The sequence below is a fragment of the Filicampus tigris genome, chromosome 3, assembly GCF_054856515.1.
Source record: "Filicampus tigris isolate MCC_2025a chromosome 3, RoL_Ftig_1.0, whole genome shotgun sequence".
In the NCBI taxonomy this organism is placed as follows: Eukaryota; Metazoa; Chordata; class Actinopteri; order Syngnathiformes; family Syngnathidae; genus Filicampus; species Filicampus tigris.
The window spans coordinates 751,211-770,432 of NC_141219.1; the positions used below are offsets into that span (position 1 = coordinate 751,211).

The 19,222-nt window shown below is 46.9% G+C and overlaps 2 protein-coding genes and 1 pseudogene across 3 annotated transcripts; 2 read left to right on the plus strand and 1 right to left on the minus strand.

The window, feature by feature from the left end:
* Positions 1-2,367: 2,367 nt before the first annotated feature.
* On the plus strand, positions 2,368-6,369 carry LOC147149500 (uncharacterized; annotated as a pseudogene). The gene is made up of 2 exons (XR_015086270.1): positions 2,368-2,798; positions 4,533-6,369. The product of XR_015086270.1 is annotated as an uncharacterized LOC147149500 (transcript).
* A 3,098-nt stretch (positions 6,370-9,467) lies between these two features.
* LOC147149501 (zinc finger BED domain-containing protein 4-like) lies at positions 9,468-13,009 on the minus strand. Its single transcript, XM_086026528.1, has 4 exons — positions 12,559-13,009; positions 11,682-11,743; positions 11,404-11,512; positions 9,468-10,619 (listed from the first exon to the last, which is right to left on the minus strand). The coding sequence occupies exons 1-4, from the start codon at positions 12,665-12,667 to the stop codon at positions 9,613-9,615; spliced, it is 1,287 nt and encodes a 428-aa protein (XP_085882654.1). The 5' UTR covers positions 12,668-13,009; the 3' UTR covers positions 9,468-9,612.
* Positions 13,010-14,594: 1,585 nt separating this feature from the next.
* LOC147149502 (uncharacterized) lies at positions 14,595-19,008 on the plus strand. Its single transcript, XM_086026572.1, has 6 exons — positions 14,595-14,706; positions 14,869-14,999; positions 15,704-16,340; positions 16,624-16,728; positions 17,546-17,748; positions 18,860-19,008. The coding sequence occupies exons 3-6, from the start codon at positions 15,990-15,992 to the stop codon at positions 18,864-18,866; spliced, it is 666 nt and encodes a 221-aa protein (XP_085882698.1). The 5' UTR covers positions 14,595-14,706; positions 14,869-14,999; positions 15,704-15,989; the 3' UTR covers positions 18,867-19,008.
* The last annotated feature ends 214 nt before the right edge of the window (positions 19,009-19,222 follow it).

Here is a 19,222-nt window from a genome sequence, read left to right on the forward strand (position 1 = left end):
CCTGGCGCCCAGGGCTGGACTTGGGCTCGCCGGGCTCACTGGGCTCACTGGGCTCAGCGGGCTCAGCGGGCTCAGCGGGCTCAGCGGGCTCAGCGGGCTCAGCGGGCTCAGCGGGCTGGGGTCAAAAAAGAATGTTTTGACAGGTAAGGTTTGGCATTTATTTACATTCGGCATCAAGCCTGAAACCTGGAGTACTTCATTTTCTAAGAAAAATGGTTGGCTGATGACAACCTCTCCATCAGCAGTTTGTAATCCTTGAAGAGTGCCATTCAAGATATGAGAAGCCCGAAAGTCCAAAACAAGTGTGCTGAAATGGGGCAGCCTTGACGTATACAACGCATAACACAAAACCGCTGTATAGTGCCATTTTAAAAAAAATCTTAATAGAGCTGCTGGCATTAGTGTATAAAGCTTTAACACTGTTGCAAAAAAAAAAAAAGGAAAAAAAAAATCCCCAAAGCCAAATTTTTTAAGAGCAGAAAATATAAAGTCATGTTCAATTGTGCCGAAGGTTTTGTCAACGTCTAAAAAGAGGATAAACGCGTCGTCGAGGACCAGGTCAGAGTTGTCGAGAATATCGAAGACAAGCCTTTCGTTTAATTAGAGAGATGTCTGTTCTTCATAAAGCCTGACTGCGTCTCATCCATCACCGTGTCTAATCCACCTCTTATTCATTTTGCGAGTATCAAAGCCATAACTTTCAAATCATTCTTTAGCAAACAAGCAGGTCTCCAATTGTCAATATAATGTGTGATTGTGCACTTTAGGGATTCATGTTATGAGGCCTCGAGTAAAACTCGGGGGTCGGGGGTGGGGGGACACCACTCTCTATACCTTCCCAAAAGACTTGTCATTAAGCGAGCTGATCTGAAAATCCATGTGGAACTCTGAAAGCAAACCACCGGTTCCAGGTCATTTGTTAACTTTAAGGCAAGTCACAACTTCCTCCACAGTGGTTGAAGGAAAAGTCTATCTGAGGATTTTTCTATTTCTCACAGAGTCCATCAAGAGTGCAGTGGTCGCTGCATGATAGGTTGAGCCATACAAATTTGCCTACATTTGAATGATTCCTTTTTCTGCTGTTACTACCCTGCTTTTGCCAATTGACATTACAATACAACTTGATTTATAGAGCTCATTTCACAACAGCCGCAGTTGTAACAAAGCACTTTACATAACGATAAGAAAATAGCAATCATATACAAGTGAAAGCAATACATTCAAACCCAAATGACTAAAGGCACGGGAAGAGAGCCGAAAAGTGTCAGTCTGCGGTCGGATCAAAAGCCAGCAAATAGAAATGTGTCTTCAACCGGGTTTTAAGAGTGGACATGCAGAGAGGGGGCTCGCCTAACATTTACTGGAAGCTCATTCCATGGGGAATCCAAGAAGCGCAACAGAAAAGGCCCGATCCCCTCTGAGGCGCCGCTTCGTCCTCGCCCCCCTCCAGCGGCGCCTGAAGGTGCGTGCGAGTGGAGGAGCTGGCAGAGCTACGCCGGGGCAAAGGCTTGTCAACAAAGAGAAGCGTCTTCAAATCAATTGAAGCCTAAAATGCACCGGGAAGCCAGTGAGAGGAGGCCGGAATTGGGGTGGCTTATGCCATCCCTCTTCCGAGCTCCACTTAGGAGGCGGCCAGCACAGCAGCATTCGAGAGCGACGACTGGCCGACTTCCAAAATCGAGTGCATGACAGACAGCTGAGATGGAACCAAGGCGTGCACGGATGACTCTTTCCAAGTGCTGATGAGAAAGGAGGACTTGCTTGAACCAAGTCATGAGTTGACTTGCTTGATTTGATTGACTTGCTTGATTTTTTTCCACGGTGACTCGGGACTTGCTTAAGACTTGAAGGTTACGATTCAAGACTTATTTGTGTCTCGCGCATATGTGACGTGTATTTGTTTAATATTTTCAGTTTTCATGTATGTATGTATTCATTTATTTACAAATAAAATGTTTATTGTCCAGTTTCTTACCTCTGATTTGTTGGGGAGGGGGGGGTGATGGTTGTTGATTCGTTTTGTGCCTTATGATGTTCTCATTTTGTGTTGATTGTGCCCAATTGTACATTTTGTGAATTAATAACCAAAACTTAAAAAAAGAGCACGTTTGCCGTGAAGATCACGTGTCTTCACCACGTGACACGGACCAGCGCAACACGTCACCATGTGCGGGGGTGTAAGTCAGTGAAAAAAAACCTCGAAAGTCAGGCGTGAACCTTCAATTACTATTTAGTATGCAATATATTTTTTATGGGTCATTTTTATATTGCTAATGGAAATGTAATACCGAAGAATGGAAAGAGCCATCCCTAGTTGAGGTTCAACTTCCGCTATTGATTGACTTCCGTATCCGACCCTTTTTTTTTTTTTTCCCCCTCAGATACGTGGACACCCTCTGGTCGCTTCAGTCTTGCAACCGAATTCGCACCCGATGGACTAAAGTGTCGACGCAGGACGCCCGTTAGAATTTGACTGGCCTTAAACATCATTCAGGACATTTTCGTGTCCGGACCAACTCGTCCCGGTGCAGGTCGAAGCTTGTCCAGCTAGCTTAGCTGAGTTTACCTTATTTTATTTTAGCCTGTTAGCCGCTAACAAAGAAAGGCGTTTGTTAGCAACACATCGCTGAAGAAAGATCGCGTGAGTGTCAATTGTTGGGATCGTTGTGTGAAAATGTCTTCAAGAGGCACGACGCAGTGCGAGGAGGAAGTTTGTGGAACAAAAGAGGAGAAAGATCGCCGAGGTCTTCGACTGGACGCCGTTCGCAATCAAGTTCCACTTGTGGTCAGCGGAGCAGGTTGGTTGGTTGGTTGGTTGATTGATTGGTTGGTTGATTGATTGATTGGTTGGTTGATTGATTGGTTGATTGATTGATCGTGACTATTTGTGATGGGCAGATGAAGCCTTGTGAACAATTGATGCTTTACATCCAACTGGTTAACAAAAGGGTTTGAACTGTGTGATTGCGTTTTTCAGTCTTAACAACAGTGATGAAAATATCTGGAATCAAAACACCGCAATTAATCTGTAATCTGAAAGGGGGTTGTCGATTATTTTTAAAATTTAGATTAAACGTATTGCTATATTTATAATAAAGCATATCTCCATTGTTGGGTTGTGTTTGTAACCAGGCTGAGAAGAAAAAAACAACTCTTAAAAAATGTAATTACGCCAAAAACTATTGAAGAACAACAACAAAAGCCTGGAATTAAAAAAAACAACTTCTGATTTAATAGTAAGTTATGAAATACGTTGTAACGAGTAACATTATTTACTCAGTGCGTCGTGACTCGTCATATCTGGTACTCGTGGGTTTTTTTTGACCCCGAGAAGGAACATTTGTCACGGGAAGTTGTCCAAGTTCCCAAAGGACAAGAATATTTCCGCGGATTTTCTCTTTCTGTTCACGAATGGCGCCACTTCTCGAGACAGCGAGGCTTCCACTTGCTTGAGCATTTGGGTCACGTGACGTCCCTCAAGTACCAACCGGCAGATTTGAACTATATACAGTCACAGCTGAAGTTGATTGATCAATACATAACCAAGCGATGTTTGATGTCTAAGTAGAGACGCGAACGGTTTCATTCATCCAATTTCCAACATCGTCCTTGATTGACCATTGGATACAATACGACGCAATACAATTTTATTTATATAGCGCATTTCATAACAGCTGGAACTGTAACAAAGCACTTTACAAACAATAAATAATAATAACAATAATAATCAATAAAAAGGCCATAATACACAAGTGTTGATCAATAAATTAACATAAAACACTTGAACTGATCCTCGTGTGTAAAACACACATCAATAACTCGAGTAAAAAGGCAGAAACAAGCGACAAGGGGAAAATGGCAGTAAAGAAATGTCTTTTGTACATATGAAAAAGCAGAATTTGTTATGAAAATATATGGAGCACACACTCGCCGTTGACGGAAGATCAGTGCGTGCTTGAAAAGACACACACAAAGTTGGAGCAGAAAGAGGTTAGCGAGGTCATAACTTGCATATTATTCCAACTTTTTTATTTAAACGAAAATACGGATTACATCAAAAAGAGCAAATTTTGATGAAAAACCCCCAAAACTTTCTTGTCACCAAAATGTGTGTTGGCCAGTGTTTGTGTTTGAATCTAATAAAGACATTTGCAAGCATCCCATTTTTGAATGATTACCATCGGCAGCCTAAAACTGCGATGGGACGCACCAAGTGGAAACACTTTGAAAATGATTTCTCTTGGTCTCATTTTTTGGCTCATTTGATTTTTCCCTCATGTGTGTTGCCACTGGAACAAGGGGGTGTGGATTAATTCATCCCCTTTCTCTTGACTTTATTGGCAGTATTTTGTGTATTATTATTATTATTATTATGATGATTACTCAGAAAATTGCTGGAAGACGTAAATTGCCATTCTGGCTAACAAAAAAAAAAGACCTTGACCAAACATGTAAAAAGAGTGTGACACAACATGAGACTTGACTGAGCAAAGCATTTGCAAACTGTGCGTTTGTCTTTTTGTGTCCTGCAGACGTCGCTGAAGGAGATCGGCGTCATTCTCAGCCGCGGCATCTGGAGTCCCTCCACATCAAAGAGGAGGAGGAGGAGGAGGAGGAGGAGAAGGAGGAGGAGGAGGAGGAGGAGGAGGAGGAGCCGCCACAGCCGCCACAGCCGCCACAGCCGCCACAGCAGCCACAGCGGCCACAGCGGCCACAGCGGCCACAGCGGCCACAGCGGCCACAGCGGCCACAGCCTCGTCACATGAAAGAGGAAGAGCAGGAGGACGAAATCACGGCCTTTCGGTTGACTGACGTCAGCGTGAAGATCGAAGAAGGTGAGGGAGAACAGCGTGAAGGATCACAAGCAAACGGTCTCGTGGCCCCGCTATCAGAGAGTGATGACGTCACCTCGCATTCTTCTGACCATGATGACGACGATGATGAGGATGAACACACTAAAGGTGACATGACAGGTCACACTGACAACAAATGCGTGAAATGTTCTCACTGTGACAAAACTTTTGTCTACAATTCAAGGTTGAAAAGACACCTAAGAACACACACGGGAGAAAAACCATTTGCTTGTTCCCTTTGTGATAAAAGATTCTCACTCAAGGCACATTTAACGGCACACACAACAACGCACACCGGAGAAAAACCTTTTGCCTGCTCGGTCTGCGATCAAAGATTCTCGAGAAAAGAACATTTAACAAGGCACACAAAAAGACATAATGGAGAGAAACCTTTTACCTGTTCAGTTTGTGGTAAAAGATTCTCCGAAAAGACACATTTGAAAATACACACGGGAACGCACACTGGAGATAAACCATTTGCCTGCTCCGTTTGTGGCAAAAGCTTCACTCTGAATTCACTTTTAACGAGGCACACGCAAACACACACTGAAGACAAACCTTTTGTCTGCTCAGTTTGTGGTAAACGATTTGGTCACAAGGGAGATTTAACAAAACACACAAGAACGCACACGCAGGAGAAACTTTTTGTCTGCTCGGTCTGTGGTAAAAGATTCACTCTGAAGGAAGGTTTGACAAAACACGCGAGAACGCACACGGGAGAAAAACCCTGCGCTTGCTCGGTTTGCGGTCAAAGATTCTCCGAAAAGGCCCGTTTAACGAGACACATAAGAACCCACACTGGGGAAAAACCTTTTCCTTGCTCAGTTTGTGGTCAAAGATTCTCTGAAAAGGCCCGTTTGACAAGGCACGCACGAACACACACTGGAGAAAAGCCTTTTGCGTGCTCAATTTGTGGGAAAACCTTCAACAGGAAGACAACTTTAAAAGCGCACACCAAAACGCACACAGGAGAAAAACCTTTTGCCTGCTCAATTTGTGGGCAAAGATTCTCTACAAATGGAAATTTAACGAGCCACGTGAAGAGACATGATGGAGGGAAGCCTTTTATGTGCTTATTTTGTGGAAAAACATTCAGTGAGAATGGCCTTTTAAAAATACACACAAGGAAACACACGGGAGAGCAGCCGTTTGCCTGCGCAGTGTGCGGCAAAAAGTTCTCTCAGAGGTCCGAGTTAACAAAACACACGAGGACGCACACCGGAGAGAAACCCTTTGCCTGTTCGCTCTGCGGTAAAAGATTCAACGAGAGTGGCCATTTAACGAGACACAGGAGAACGCACACGGGTGAGAAACCCTTTGTCTGCTCAGTTTGTGGGAAAGGATTCACTGAGAGTGGACATTTGAGAAGACACACTAGAACGCACACGGAAGAGAAGCGGTTGGCTTGCAGCGCGCGTGACCAAAGATTCCGCCGCGATGATCAGCTTCAGACGCACAAGTGTGCAGCAGTCAACGAAGCTGCCGAATGAATGCGCCAAGAAACGGAGGGCCAATGTGCGTATACTGCATACGTGTATCCTGTGTACGGCGCAGAACAAGGGGCACTTGGTGTATGGGGGGGGGGGGGGTTCTCTACGTATTTAGAACGTAAAAGGTGTATTAGTGCCACCCACTGGCCCAATATTAGTTTGCGGTATTCTGTTGTCCTTTGTTGAGCTCACCCAAAAAGTCAGACAGTTGCCAGTTCCATCATCGGGAAGCAGTGTAAAATATTGATGTGCTTTTTGCCTTCATGAGCCCATGTTTGGAATTCGAACGTTGGCACCGCGCTCACTACGAGACACTTTTTGCATTTGCGTTGCAGACATGCTGTGTTTGTTTTGCTTCATGGAATGCAAACCTATGACGCAAATTTGTTTGTCTGGTTAAATATATGAATGCCTTCACGTTTGTTATATTTCAACCTTTTTGCTTCATTAAAGCTGGAAAAACAACATTCGGTCTTGATTGGACTCGTCTGCTTTCCAGCATGGATGGATGGATGGATGGATGGATGGATGGATGGATGGATCACCGCCCCAGTGGAGCGCGTAGCAGCCGTTGCTGCTCGGGGCGTCACGTGATTTGAAGCGGCCCAAAACGGCCATCGGTCACGGACGCGGGCCCGTGGCTGCCAAACAGCTCGGGCCGTCCGTTCGGTGACACGAGCGCCACCGCTGGCCAACTGAAGCGTTTGGCAAGCTCCGACGCACTTTGGAAAATGATCCGGAACTTCGGAGGGCGAGCGTCAGTCACAGTGACCTCTCCTGGCCAAAAAACACAACTGCGCGAGTTTTTGCCAGGAAATGTCCCTTTCCTTTGCTATTCAATCTGAGCGAGATGTCCAGCAAGTAGTTGGGAGGATTGCAGTTCTACAACTGCTTAGCAAAGGTGCCCCGATGCACCCTCGACGCCCCCCCTTTGCCAATGGTGACTCCTGACCTGGCGTGAGGAAAGGACATGACCCCCAATTCTTGACGGCGTCAACATGTAACTAACGCAACAGGACACCGACGTAATTGACAGACGACACCAAGATGCTCGGGTTTCGTGCTTTAAGAAAATGTTTAAAAAAATAGATACAACTAATTGGAGGGGGGGGGGTGTCACAAGTGGCTAGTCGGTGAAAAGTGCTTCCACACAAACAGAATTCCAATTTAAAAAAAACCCACCTTTCCATAATTTATTAGAGAAGTAGCAATTCCAAAATCAATGAAAAACATCCCAGGTGATCCTTCACAAAAACAACAATTAGTATCTTTATCTTTTCCATTTGACTTTTAAAGGGAAAGTCACCCCAACCATTTCTTCATCAAGAATATGTTCCATCTATGCACTAGGGCTTCTCCATTGTGAAGAAAAAAATAGTAATCATGATTATTTTGGTAATAATTGAAATCACGTTCAATCGATCATTTATTTTTTGGTACAAAACAAGAAAATGTTTAAACATGTTTAAAATATGAAGACAAATTTAAATATGTTCCTTTTGGACCAAACACAATTCATGAAACTACTTATGAAATTTGTCAAAGGTACACAAGATGATTTCCTTGTGTAAACAAACATAGTGTGTTGGATATAAATAAATATTAACAATTGTTTTTTTTTACGATGATGCCAGTTTTGTAATGGTGGGGTGTAATAATCGTAATTGACTTAATTACACAGCACTACTATGCGGGCCCACTAGTTGAAACGTGGAATTCCAATTAATATCGCATTTGTGGAATAAGAGTTAATTCACCCGTTTTTGTCCATCTCGGGAGGCGGCCATTTTGTCACGTCTGTCGACCGAAAACGACATCACAGGTGCTCAGTGCTCAGCTAACGGCCAATCGCGGCGCGGCTTCAGAAAACAGGTGAGCCGCGATTGGTTGTTACCTGTTCGACTAGTGGGCTTGCGTAGAACATATTCTTGAAAAAAAAAATGCTTGGGTTGACTTCCGCTTTAAGCTCATGTTTTGCAGGTCAAGTCCGCCTTACGTCAGTCAGCACGACTGGTGGAGTGGAATTCATTTGAGGCAGCTTTTCATTTCTCCTTCACCCGGTGACGTCATCCAACAGAAGTGAAGCAAAGCTGGCGTGAAGGTTAGCAGGTCGCACTCGGGAAGAGGCCCGGCCCGGCCCGGCCCGGCCCGGCTTCACTTTGAAAAATCGTCAGCCCAATTTCATGTCCTGTTTGCGAAGCGAGATGAAGGCATTTAGGAATGCGCGTCTTGCGTTTGTGACAAAAGTGATTTTGGAGGTGACAGCTGGGGTGTGTTGGTGTAACACTCAAAGACCTTTATTGAGGTACGTAATGATTTCCGCACTTTTTGGACTGAGTCGGTTTCTTTTTTTGGTCACGTCGTCCCCGCATTTGGAAAAGACTCGCTCGCAAGGAACAGAGGATGCGGGCGTGCATAGGAAGTGTTTTGCCAACTGGAAGAGATGCGGGTAAACGTTTTGATGGCTGAGCCAGTAAGCCAGCGGGTCTTCGGCTCTCCCCAGCGGCGGATCGCTCATGTATCGCTGCACTTCCACGCTGGCGTCCACCGAGGCGTTCCTCGACCTCCTCATGGCTTCGGAAGCGTCTCTGTCCAGACTTTTCCACAGATCGATACCTGACGCACAAACATGACAGCGATCGTCGGCGCTGTCTGGAGAAAAGAAACTATTTGGAAGTAGGGACGTAACGATTCACTCAGCTCCCATTTTTGATTCCATTGGATTCGCCGTTTCACCCCCCCCCCCCCCAATCGGCTAGCGTGCTTGTCTTTGCGCTGCAGCCATCCACAAACGCAGCTCGCATCGTTTGATCGACGCATTTGTGAAATGTGGTTCGCGTCCGGAATGGACAAAAAAATGCTTTTTCGCACGCTAAACGAGTATAATCCAACGACCTCGGTATGCTATGTCTTTTGTTAGGTGTCGCTGCGTAGGGCTTGCGAGCGCCCGGATGTCCGAGTTGAGCCGGTCTGGATTGGAATCGACGACCGGATGAATGGGTTTCCCGCGAACGGTTACGTCCCTATTTGGAAACTCGCGCTTACCTGCGGGCGACGCCTCGTCGGCGCTCGCCGGCGACGGCCGAGCCGACGCGGAGGGCTGCTCTTCGGTGGGCGTGTCGGGCGGCGTGTACATGATCAATTGCGAGCACTGGGCCGCCAGTCGCTTGACGGACGTCTGCGCGTGCGCTTGGTTGTAGAAGCCGAAGGTTTTGAATCGGGGGTCCAGCAGCGTGGCGAGGGTCAACGCCGTTTGGCTTTCGATGGTGTCAAACTTTTCTTGCATCGCCGAGACCAAGTTGTGTCCCAGTTGTTTGGCCGTGTCGTGCGTGGTTTTGCCATTCGTTTCGTACAAATGGAGCAAAAGCATTTTTGTGATGGGGATCACCTTGGAGCCCGAGAGTCTCTTCTCCTCCGACATCTCGACGGTGGCCTGGTAAAAGGGCGCCAGCAGGCGCAGGCACGCGGCGGCCGCTTCGTAGTCGTGAGAGGACAGCGGCGGCGCGGCGTGGCTTTTGCAGCGCCGCCAGCGCCGCGTCCACACACTGGCGCTCTTCCGAGAGCCGCTGGAGCATGAGGAAGGTGCTGGTCCAGCGGGCGTCCACCTCCTGGATCAGCGCCACGGCCGGACGCTTCATCTGCGCCTGCGCCTCCCTCAGCTTCTCTTTGGCGCCCTCGGCGCTTTTGAACAAAGCGACCAGGTCGCGCGCCCGCGCGCGCAGGTCCTGGAGGCCCCGCGTCGCGTCCAGGGACTTCTTGACCACCAAATGAAGCGAGCGGGCGAAGCAGAGCGCGTGCCTTAGGTTGAGATGTCGAACGGAGGCCACCACGTTGGGTCCGGCGTCGCTCACCACCGAAGTCACTTTGCCCTCGATGCCCCATTCCTCCATGAGAGACGCCAAGCGCTGGCTGATGTGACTGGCCGTGTGCCATTCCGGGAAGGGCAGCACTCCCAAAAGCACCGTGGCCACTTTCATGGAGTCATCCAGGAAGTGGCAGGTCACTGCTAGGCAGGCGTCCATCTGAGCCGAGGTCCACATGTCCGCCGTCAGGCTGACCGCCTCCACGCCGCCCATGGCGGCCTTGGCCTTGCTCTTCTCCTCCTCGTATTTCTCCGCCGCCATCTTCTTGAGAGCCTGCCGAGACGGGAGCGCGTAGGTGGGCTCCAGCAGGGCCACGAAGGCCTTGAAGCCGCAGTCGTTCACGATGGAAAAAGGCTGCCAGTCCTTCACCACCAGATTCACGAGAGCTTCATCCAGCTCTTGCTTGCGGCCCGCTGAATCGGACGACAAACAAGCGCGGGCAAATGAGGCTCGACGCGCAAGACCACAGCCGGCCTGTCTGTCTGCCTGCCTGTCTGCCTGCCTGTCTGTCTGTCTGCCTGTCTGCCTGTCTGCCTGCCTGCCTGCCTGCCTGCCTGCCTGCCTGCCCGCCCGCCCGCCCGCCCGCCCGCCCGCCCTTGAATTTGGTCGACACCGTGTCAGCACAGGTGGGAGTTCACCTCATTTGCCGGCAAATGAAACTTCCGGGCCGGGCAGCGCTCACGTTTTGCTGACGGCTGACGCAAACCTCGCGTGGCGATTTGGGCACCTGTGCTATTGATATATTCGTCACACATATGACGCTAAACGCTAAAGACGTAGCATTTCTTTCCCCGTAATGCTTTTCGACTTGAAACAAATGTTTTTAGCATTTGGCCAACATTCTACCGCTACGGTTGAAAATGAACCAAGTAAACATTGTTTATGAGTCATTTTTATGCCCCGTGGCATTGTGGGAAAAAAGAATCCGTTTTGAGCAGTTGGCCTACATTCGATCAACGTGTTGGAATGTACTTGGCAAATACGTTCGAACGTGTCAGCAAACTCGTTCGGAGGAGTTTCCAAGTGCGTCCCGCAGACCGCAATGACGTTGTCCCATATTGCGCAAGCGTGCTTCAAATGACGGTGACGCTCGGGTGGCACGACGCGGGCGAACGACGCCCACCCCCGTGTGTTCGTGTGTCTCGCTAACATGATAGTACATGTGGCTAGCGCTCTCTACTGGTGCACTGCACTCACTTGTGTTGCTCTGCTTCAGAGCAGGTCCATGCTTGGCAGCGAAGTGCCTCACCATGGACGACGTGTTGCCGTGATACTTCAGTTCCGCTGAGCACACCAAGCACTGGACCTGAAGAGAAATCCATCATTTGCAAGGAACACTGCAATTGCAGTCCGCAATCGTACTCATCACAAGCTACACTTTATCGATATCGACTTGAGCGAGAGCATCGCAGCAGTTGCGTAGCTACGCGTGTGGTGTCGTGACTTTGTTCCGCATGAAGAGGCAGCCCACGTACCTTATCGGGAGTGATCAGACTGAAGTGTTCCCACATGTCAGAAGAACGACCTCTCTTCCTGTCTTGCTCCATAATGATCAAACAAACGTCATCAATTTCTCAACGACAACAACAATGACAACAACCCGCCAAGCGGTGCATTTGCTAGCGCGGTTTTGAATCGTTACGAGGCGGTCGAATTCAAACGGTCTCAACCGCTCGGTCGCCTGTCGCGATGGAGGCGAGCGTGGTGATCCGGCAAATGAAGCAGTTGCTGCTTCGTACGTCACGTGTCACGTGATTTGACGCAAGCGTCCAAGCGGTGCTTCAGTGTTAATATAGGCCTGTGTGCACCCCCATCCCGAGCCTAAGACCTCATTCACTTTCACGACATGTGGCACTATTGCCCCTCATTCTGTTTGGCCATCCGGACAGCCAGCTCCCGTCTTTCTCCTCGACGCATGTCACGTGACCACCGTACCTGTCATGACGGACGGCCGCGTTAAGACCTCCGACTATTTATTTATTTATTTATTGTTGAGGAGAAACGCATTTATTTGAAAGTGCATGTTATTTCCTTTGTTGAACATGTTTTCAATGAAATAAAATGAATGATTCCGTGGCGTATCGCTTTAACAGTCATGTCGTTTCCTTGCTCACAGTGCTTTGCGGAGTGAACGTCGACGCTCACTAGTTTTCCAAGTGAGGGAGGCATTTGGAGTGCACTGCATTTATCCTCCCGGGACATTCGGACACCCCTACGAAATGGAGAGGCCCCGTAATGGTGCACTAAATAGGGAATAGTGTGCACATTCGGACACCGCCTAGGTCAGCGTTTCGAAGCTTCCGTGTCAAAGTGCCACGGAGAGACATCGGCAACAAATGAGCATCAACAAACCTGCTCCGTGAAGCGCAGCCTGGGCGTCCAGCAGTTGTGGCTCCTTCTCCTCTTTAATTCCACAAACTTCCTCCTCGTACTCTTCCTCTTTCACACGTTTTGCACACATTTTCACACGATAATCACAACACTTTAAATTCACGCTGAGCGATATGACGCAAACAAACACGCGTCTCCGCCTTTGCGGCTAGCGAGCTAATCTATGCTGAGATCATTTGAGAAGCATCGAACTGCACCGACACGAGGAGTTTAACCTGACGCGAAATTTGCATGAACGGCGTTTTCGTCCAGTACAGTAGTGGAAAAATTAGGGGCGGGGGGGGGATATCTCGATAAGAAAAGCGCTTGCGGTTCCAGTAAGAGTTATACTGTATAGCGCATTTTGGGGCAGCAGCATCAGTCGCGGCAGTCTTGCGTCACTTCCGCTCATTCGCGGCATCTCAACGTCACTTCCCGCTTTTGCCGCGGACTGTCGCGACTGCTGCCTCGTTTCCCTTTTTGAAAGAAATTATTGAAATAAATGGACGTTACCTCAATATTCAAATTTTCTGGCACCCACATTTCACACATTGGTTAGCACGTCCGCCTCACAGTTCAGAGGTCGTGGGTTCGATCCCGGTCCGGCCTCCCTGTGTGAAGTTTGCATGTTCTCCCCGTGCCCGTGTGGCTTTTCTCCGTGTACTCCGGTTCCCTCCCACATTCCAAAAACATGCATGGTAAATTGATTGGACACCCTAAATTGCCCCTTAGTGCGATTGTGAGTGCGGATGTTTGTTTGTCTCTATGTGCCCTGCGATTGGCTGGCAACCAATTCAGGGTGTCCACCGCAGACAGCTGGGATAGGCTCCAGCAGGCCCCGCGACCCTTGTGAGGATAAGCGGTGTAGATAATGGATGAATGGACGTGCAGTCAAAATATTTTCGACCTTTTGTATAATTCAAAGTCCTTAAAAAATACTGAAAAAAGTGGTTTGTAATTCCCAAATTACATGAATGTAAAACTTAATTAATTAGCACACAAGGAATTTTCATCTTACTCTTTACAAAATAACATGCTCATAAAACAATGAAATGTTTTCAATACGTTTACCACAGGGCGGCACGGTGGTCGACTAGTTAGCACGTCCGCCTCACAGTTCAGAGGTCGTGGGTTCGATCCCGGCTCCGGCCTCCCTGTGTGGAGTTTGCATGTTCTCCCCGTGCCTGCGTGGGTTTTCTCCGGGTACTCCGGTTTCCTCCCACATTCCAAAAACATGCATGGTAAGTTGATTGGACTATCTAAATTGCCCCTAGGTGTGATTGTGAGTGCGGATGTTTGTCTCTGCGTGCCCTGCGATTGGCTGGCAACCAATTCAGGGTGTCCCCTGCCTCCTGCCCAAAGACAGCTGGGATAGGCTCCAGCATGCCCCGCGACCCTTGTGAGGATAAGCGGTACAGATAATGGATGGATGGATGGACGTTTACCACAGAAAAAAAAAATGTTGCCAAAGCCTTAATATTCATAGTGAGCTCACGATGCTAGAAGAGACGCGATACAAAGACTTCAAGACAAAAACGCCAGCGGGGCAACACCCCGCTGCGGCCGGCTTGTCCATAAATATTGAGACGTGGACACAATTGTCCTCTTTTTGTCTCTAAACGGCACCACAAACAAGAGAATTGAATTGAAACGAACCAAGACAAGCTTTAACTGCAGACGTTCACTTTCACTTTGGGGGTATTTATCAGGTGTTGGAATGACAACATTTTATGCTGTACATGTGCCTGCCACTTTTGCAAAAAAAAATTTTTTTTGTTTTTTGTGGGGGGGGAGGGGCGAAATGAACAATCACAAACACAAGCTTCACTTTGGAATTGTTGGCTGCAAATCCAGCGGTCGACTACAATCCGAAAACGAGTGGAACGCGAAGACCGCATCAGCAGATTTCATTTCATCCCTGCTGATCGTGAACTTTGACGTGTTGTTGGTCTTCCTGGCCGCTAGTGGGCAGAAGTTCATTATAAACTTACAAGACCAGCCGGCCCGGCAGATTGTAACAGGAAATGACCCCATACGAAGTGCCGGTTTGAAAATCGCTTTCGCTCGCGGTTTTCTTTCTTTGTGTCCTGCATCAATCCTTACGTTGGAGCCCTTTGGGTACAAATTCGAGTAAGTTACTAAATTTTCTATCTCTGGTAGATATTACATTCTGCCTCATGATTGTTCACGATTTAACACTTTTGATTTTTTTTTTCGGGGGGCATTTGCTTGTTTGCATGTGTATTCTACCGCCCCTAAGTTTGTAAATAATTTTCCTTTTTGTCTGCGGAGCTTTGCTTTCCCTTCTTATCCGTGCAAGATGACCCGGACGCGATTAGAGGAGAGCTCGTTCGAATTGGAAGATGGAGCGGCTCGACCAACGTAGCCTTTTGCAGCGGTTGCTCCTTACGAGAGGAAAGCAGGTATTTGGGGGCGGGGGGCAATGCGGGGTAACATTTCACATGATTCCCAAGATAAGTAAATATTCACAGTGATTTCATAAGACCGTCAATAAAACGGTACATCCATGCAACAACTTAGATTTCCTTGGGCGGACGTGTTGTTTGCCTTTTCTTTTAAATTTTGTGAAATTTATTTTAAAATGTATACTACGTATTTATTTTCAAGGTAACATTTGTTGTCGTTGGATTTGAGTTAAAAATAGTACAAAGCCTGACAATTAAATGTTAAAATTAAGGGGAGGAAATGATTTTCTTCCCTCCCAAAAAAATCTACTGATCTACTGATCAACCTTTTTGCCCGTCCTTGACCTATCCGTCAATCGCTGCCAAACTTTCATGATTGCTTGGCCTGAACTGTCCATGCCAAGCGAGATATCTGATATGGTCATCATTTTCGATCTTAATATCTTCAGTGTTCATATCTGTATATCGCTACGGCAACAATATATGGCCCAGCCCTAATCCGAACTCTGGAGGCTTGTATTTTTTTGCGATCGTTTGATATTGCACTAGGATGTAAATGGCAACGTCACATGGCAGGAAGTCCAGGTACATCTGATTAAAAAAAAAAAATAATAATAATAATAATAATACTCAACACTGTCAAGTCACAGCAAAGGATTTGACTTGACCAAATCCCGAGTTTATCTTGTTGTGTTGTGCAGACGTCGTCCTGAACAACGGGAGCCCCGAGTCGCCTCACCTCCATCAGGAAGAAGGTCCTCCCGATACATTCCGTCCATCCGCATAGCGAGAATTCCCCACAAAGGAGACTGCGTAGTCATTTTAGGCTTGTTTTGTGATGGCAGACTTTGCGTGAGCCAGCCATCGGCCTGCTGCTGATGTCAGCACCAGAAGGACTGCCGCGCATTTGCTTCTTCTGTCGTATCGCGTAGTGCGTTGTCTTCTTGGCCGCGCCGTCCCGAATGGTGCGATTTTGTCGAAGCAAATATGCCAAAGAGATGCGTTGTGGCGGGGTGTGGCAATAACCCAAAAGAAGGGGTCAGCCTGCACAAATTCCCAAAGTGCGAGAAGGTGAGGAAGAAACGGAACGCTCACATGAAACTGACTCGTCCCAAATGGACGGGACCGAGCACGCACAGTTTCATTTGCAGCGATCGTTTCAACGATTCCGACTTTGAAGACGAGGGGCTTTGGTGGCGGTTTGGAATGAGAAAAGCGAAACGACTCAAGACCACCGCAGTCCCCAGAATCAACAGCAACTTCAAGCGGAGGAAGGCCCAGTTGGAGCCTCCGAGGGTGCGCAGGGAGAAGAGCAGTGAGAAACGAGAGGAAAGGAAGGTAAGCCGCTCTTTTTATTTCCACTCACCGATACGGATTTTCTGATGCTGATATTTGGCACAATACGATTCTGATAACCGATGAATAGACCGATTGAATTAAACAGATAAAAGAAATTCTGTTTTGGGCCGTTAACACGCACAAAAGATAAAGATATGTCATATGTTGTTTGGTGTTGATTTTTTAAAAAATGTTTATTTCAATGTCACTATCTCATGTTGTAATCTTTGCCAATCATGACTCTTCTACGGATGTTTTTCTTCTTGAATTGTCCCTCCCACAGATGCTTGCGGAAATGCTGAAAGCGCTCGATGCGGCTCGGGCAAGTCCCAAAATGGCGGCGGAAGCGGGCGAGCCACAGCAACCGGCCCCCAGCTGCAAGTGGGCCGTAAGTCTGATTGTCACAGTCGCCCGCTCCTCTTAGTGGCATTGTCTGCTTTGATCTGACTTTGACCAATCAGGTGCAACCTTAAATCCTCTTGGCCATCCAATAGAAGAGCAGTATTAAGGGGCATTACTAGCACTAAACTTTCCAATCAAAGATATTTTAATTAAAATTCTTGCAATTAATCAGCTAAGACTACATTGAGTCTGCTTATTTTACCGCATGAACATTTTTTTTTTCAATTACTTTCATTAAATAATAAATGTCATTTCTTTAGGTACATGTTAGATCTTACAGTGATATCGCTCTCTCAACTCAACATTATTTATGGAACACGTTAAAGAAGCCATTGTGGCAATATTAATAATCCATATTGCGATATTCAACACTCACCTACTGTTTTTGAATTTTCGGGGCGCCTTGCAGTCAATCCTTACTGGAGCTCCACGAACCGCCTCTTTTTACAAATTAGCCGGTCACAGTGGGACTCGGGTGATATGGCCTCAAAATAAAATCCCTGACTTCCCCCCCACCCCCCAAAAACCACCACTTTTGATTTCGATAACTTTTTTTCCTTAATTCGGCTCTGAGATCACTAAGACGGTTTTGATTTGAGAGAACTACTTCATGTGCTGTCAAAACGACCCGCTTGCGTTGTTTCAAAGGTATTCTTCAATGTTTTACAACAAAACACGATTTGGAACATTGAAGGTGTTTGCTGTTGCCAATGCTAAACAATCAGCGGGTCAGGCTTTTCATAAGATCGGGTTTTGGTTGTGATCAGAGCACCCCTAACGTCATGTCATGTCATCTTCCAAAGCGCTTCTCCTATACAGGGTCGCGGGGAGTCGCCGGAGCCTATCCCAGCCGTCAACGGGCGAAGGCAGACTACACCCCGAACTGGTCGCCAGCCAGTCGCAGGGCACACATAGACACTGTCACTGAGCGGGAATCGATCCCACGCTGCCCGCACACAACTCGGGCGTGTGTACCACTACGCTATCAGCGGACCCCACCCCTAACGTAAAACATTCAATTGTCTTGTTCTACTAGGCTGCTACTTTTCTTGGTATATATTTGTTCTAATGGGGAAAGACACATTTTAAACGAGTAGGCATATGAAAATTAGGCTACATCGAGTAATTGCTAGCAAAAGGACGCGCCGAAATTAAAATTCTAGGCCAAAACTAAAGACTGAGCATTGTTCATTTTTTTTCTCAAGTTACTTATTGTTTCCCCCCCAGGCCCCTTCATGTGTTGCGCTGATTTTATTTTTATCAAAATATCAAAAAAAAAAAAAGGACTTAAACACATTTTTGTTTACGTTAGAAGCTTATGTCAGTTTTTCTAAGGCTCATAGGACTGACGATTGCTAAGGTGTTTTATAATGTGAGGCATACAGAAAAGAGTAGGATCGACCACGGAGTGAGAATAATTGCACAAGACACCAGAAATAAGTTTCAAGAAATATATTGAAGATATTTTTCAAGTTCTATCCATTACAAAGAGATATTTATAATTATAAATATAGAGAGCTGTAAATATTAGATGTAAAAGAATTGTCTATAAATAATCAAATATAATTGACTCACCAAAAAAAAAAAAAAAAAATGAAATACAATAACACGGAAAACAAACAAACACACATTTTCAAGGCTGTGAAGATCCAGTTCATCTCTAACGCTTTGCAGCAGCGGTTGGGTAGCTCGCCATCAAATTATTGCAGCATTCCATAGTGGGGGAAGAAAAAAAAAAAAACCTGACCGATGCGTTGATGGGTGTCAAGGTTAACACGAAATGTCCAGAGGGTAATAGAGGACGGATGGGTGAGTAAAGCCTTTCCAATGACAGCAGAGTTGCTGTGAAGCATTCAAATTGATTGCATCAAGCCACTGCAAGGAGAGCGTCGAGTCAGCCACTGAGGAGCAGGAGAGAGAAGCGACGAGGGCAGCAGGCTCTTCAAGAGACAAGCCCTCTGACTCAAGAGCACAAACCAAGCTGGCGCCAATTACATGGTCATCAGCTCAGCTGGCTCTAGTTCACCTGGTTACATTTTTCAAATCAAAACATATTTTTAAAAAGCCCATACTAGTGCATGTGTCTCATGAATGGTTGTGCTTGTTGTGTCCCGCAGACGTTAGTGAAAAATATCTTGGCCCTGAGAAGCAGGAGCCCGAGTCCCCTCCCATTAAAGAGGAAGAGGAGGAGCCTGCCCACATTAAAGAAGAAGAAGAAGAAGAGGAGGAGGAGCCAGAGATCCACAACGTGGAAGAGGATGTCGCCACGTTTCCATTGACTGGTGTCCCTTTGGTGAATCAAGAAGAACAAGGTGAATGTCACATCGAGGAGAACGGAGAGGCCGAGAGTCCAAGCAGCAGTTCACCAGCAAGTGATGAAGGCTCACAAGCAGACGGCCTCTCAGCGCCACTAACAGAAACCCAGAAACAGCAACATGCTGGAGAGAAACCTCTTGCCTGCTCAATCTGCCCAAAAACAT

Bases quoted from the DNA above. Each gene is read 5' to 3' on its own strand.
- LOC147149502 (XM_086026572.1), top strand. From the start codon at position 15,990: ATGCCAAAGAGATGCGTTGTGGCGGGGTGTGGCAATAACCCAAAAGAA. The intron at 16,341-16,623 runs GTAAGCCGCTCT...TCCCTCCCACAG, and splicing joins AGAAACGAGAGGAAAGGAAG to ATGCTTGCGGAAATGCTGAA. The intron at 16,729-17,545 runs GTAAGTCTGATT...CATCTTCCAAAG, and splicing joins CCCCCAGCTGCAAGTGGGCC to CGCTTCTCCTATACAGGGTC.
- LOC147149501 (XM_086026528.1), bottom strand. From the start codon at position 12,667: ATGTGTGCAAAACGTGTGAAAGAGGAAGAGTACGAGGAGGAAGTTTGT. The intron at 11,744-12,558 runs GTTTGTTGATGC...TTATGGAGCAAG, and splicing joins GGCTGCGCTTCACGGAGCAG to ACAGGAAGAGAGGTCGTTCT. The intron at 11,513-11,681 runs GTACGTGGGCTG...ATTTCTCTTCAG, and splicing joins GTCTGATCACTCCCGATAAG to GTCCAGTGCTTGGTGTGCTC.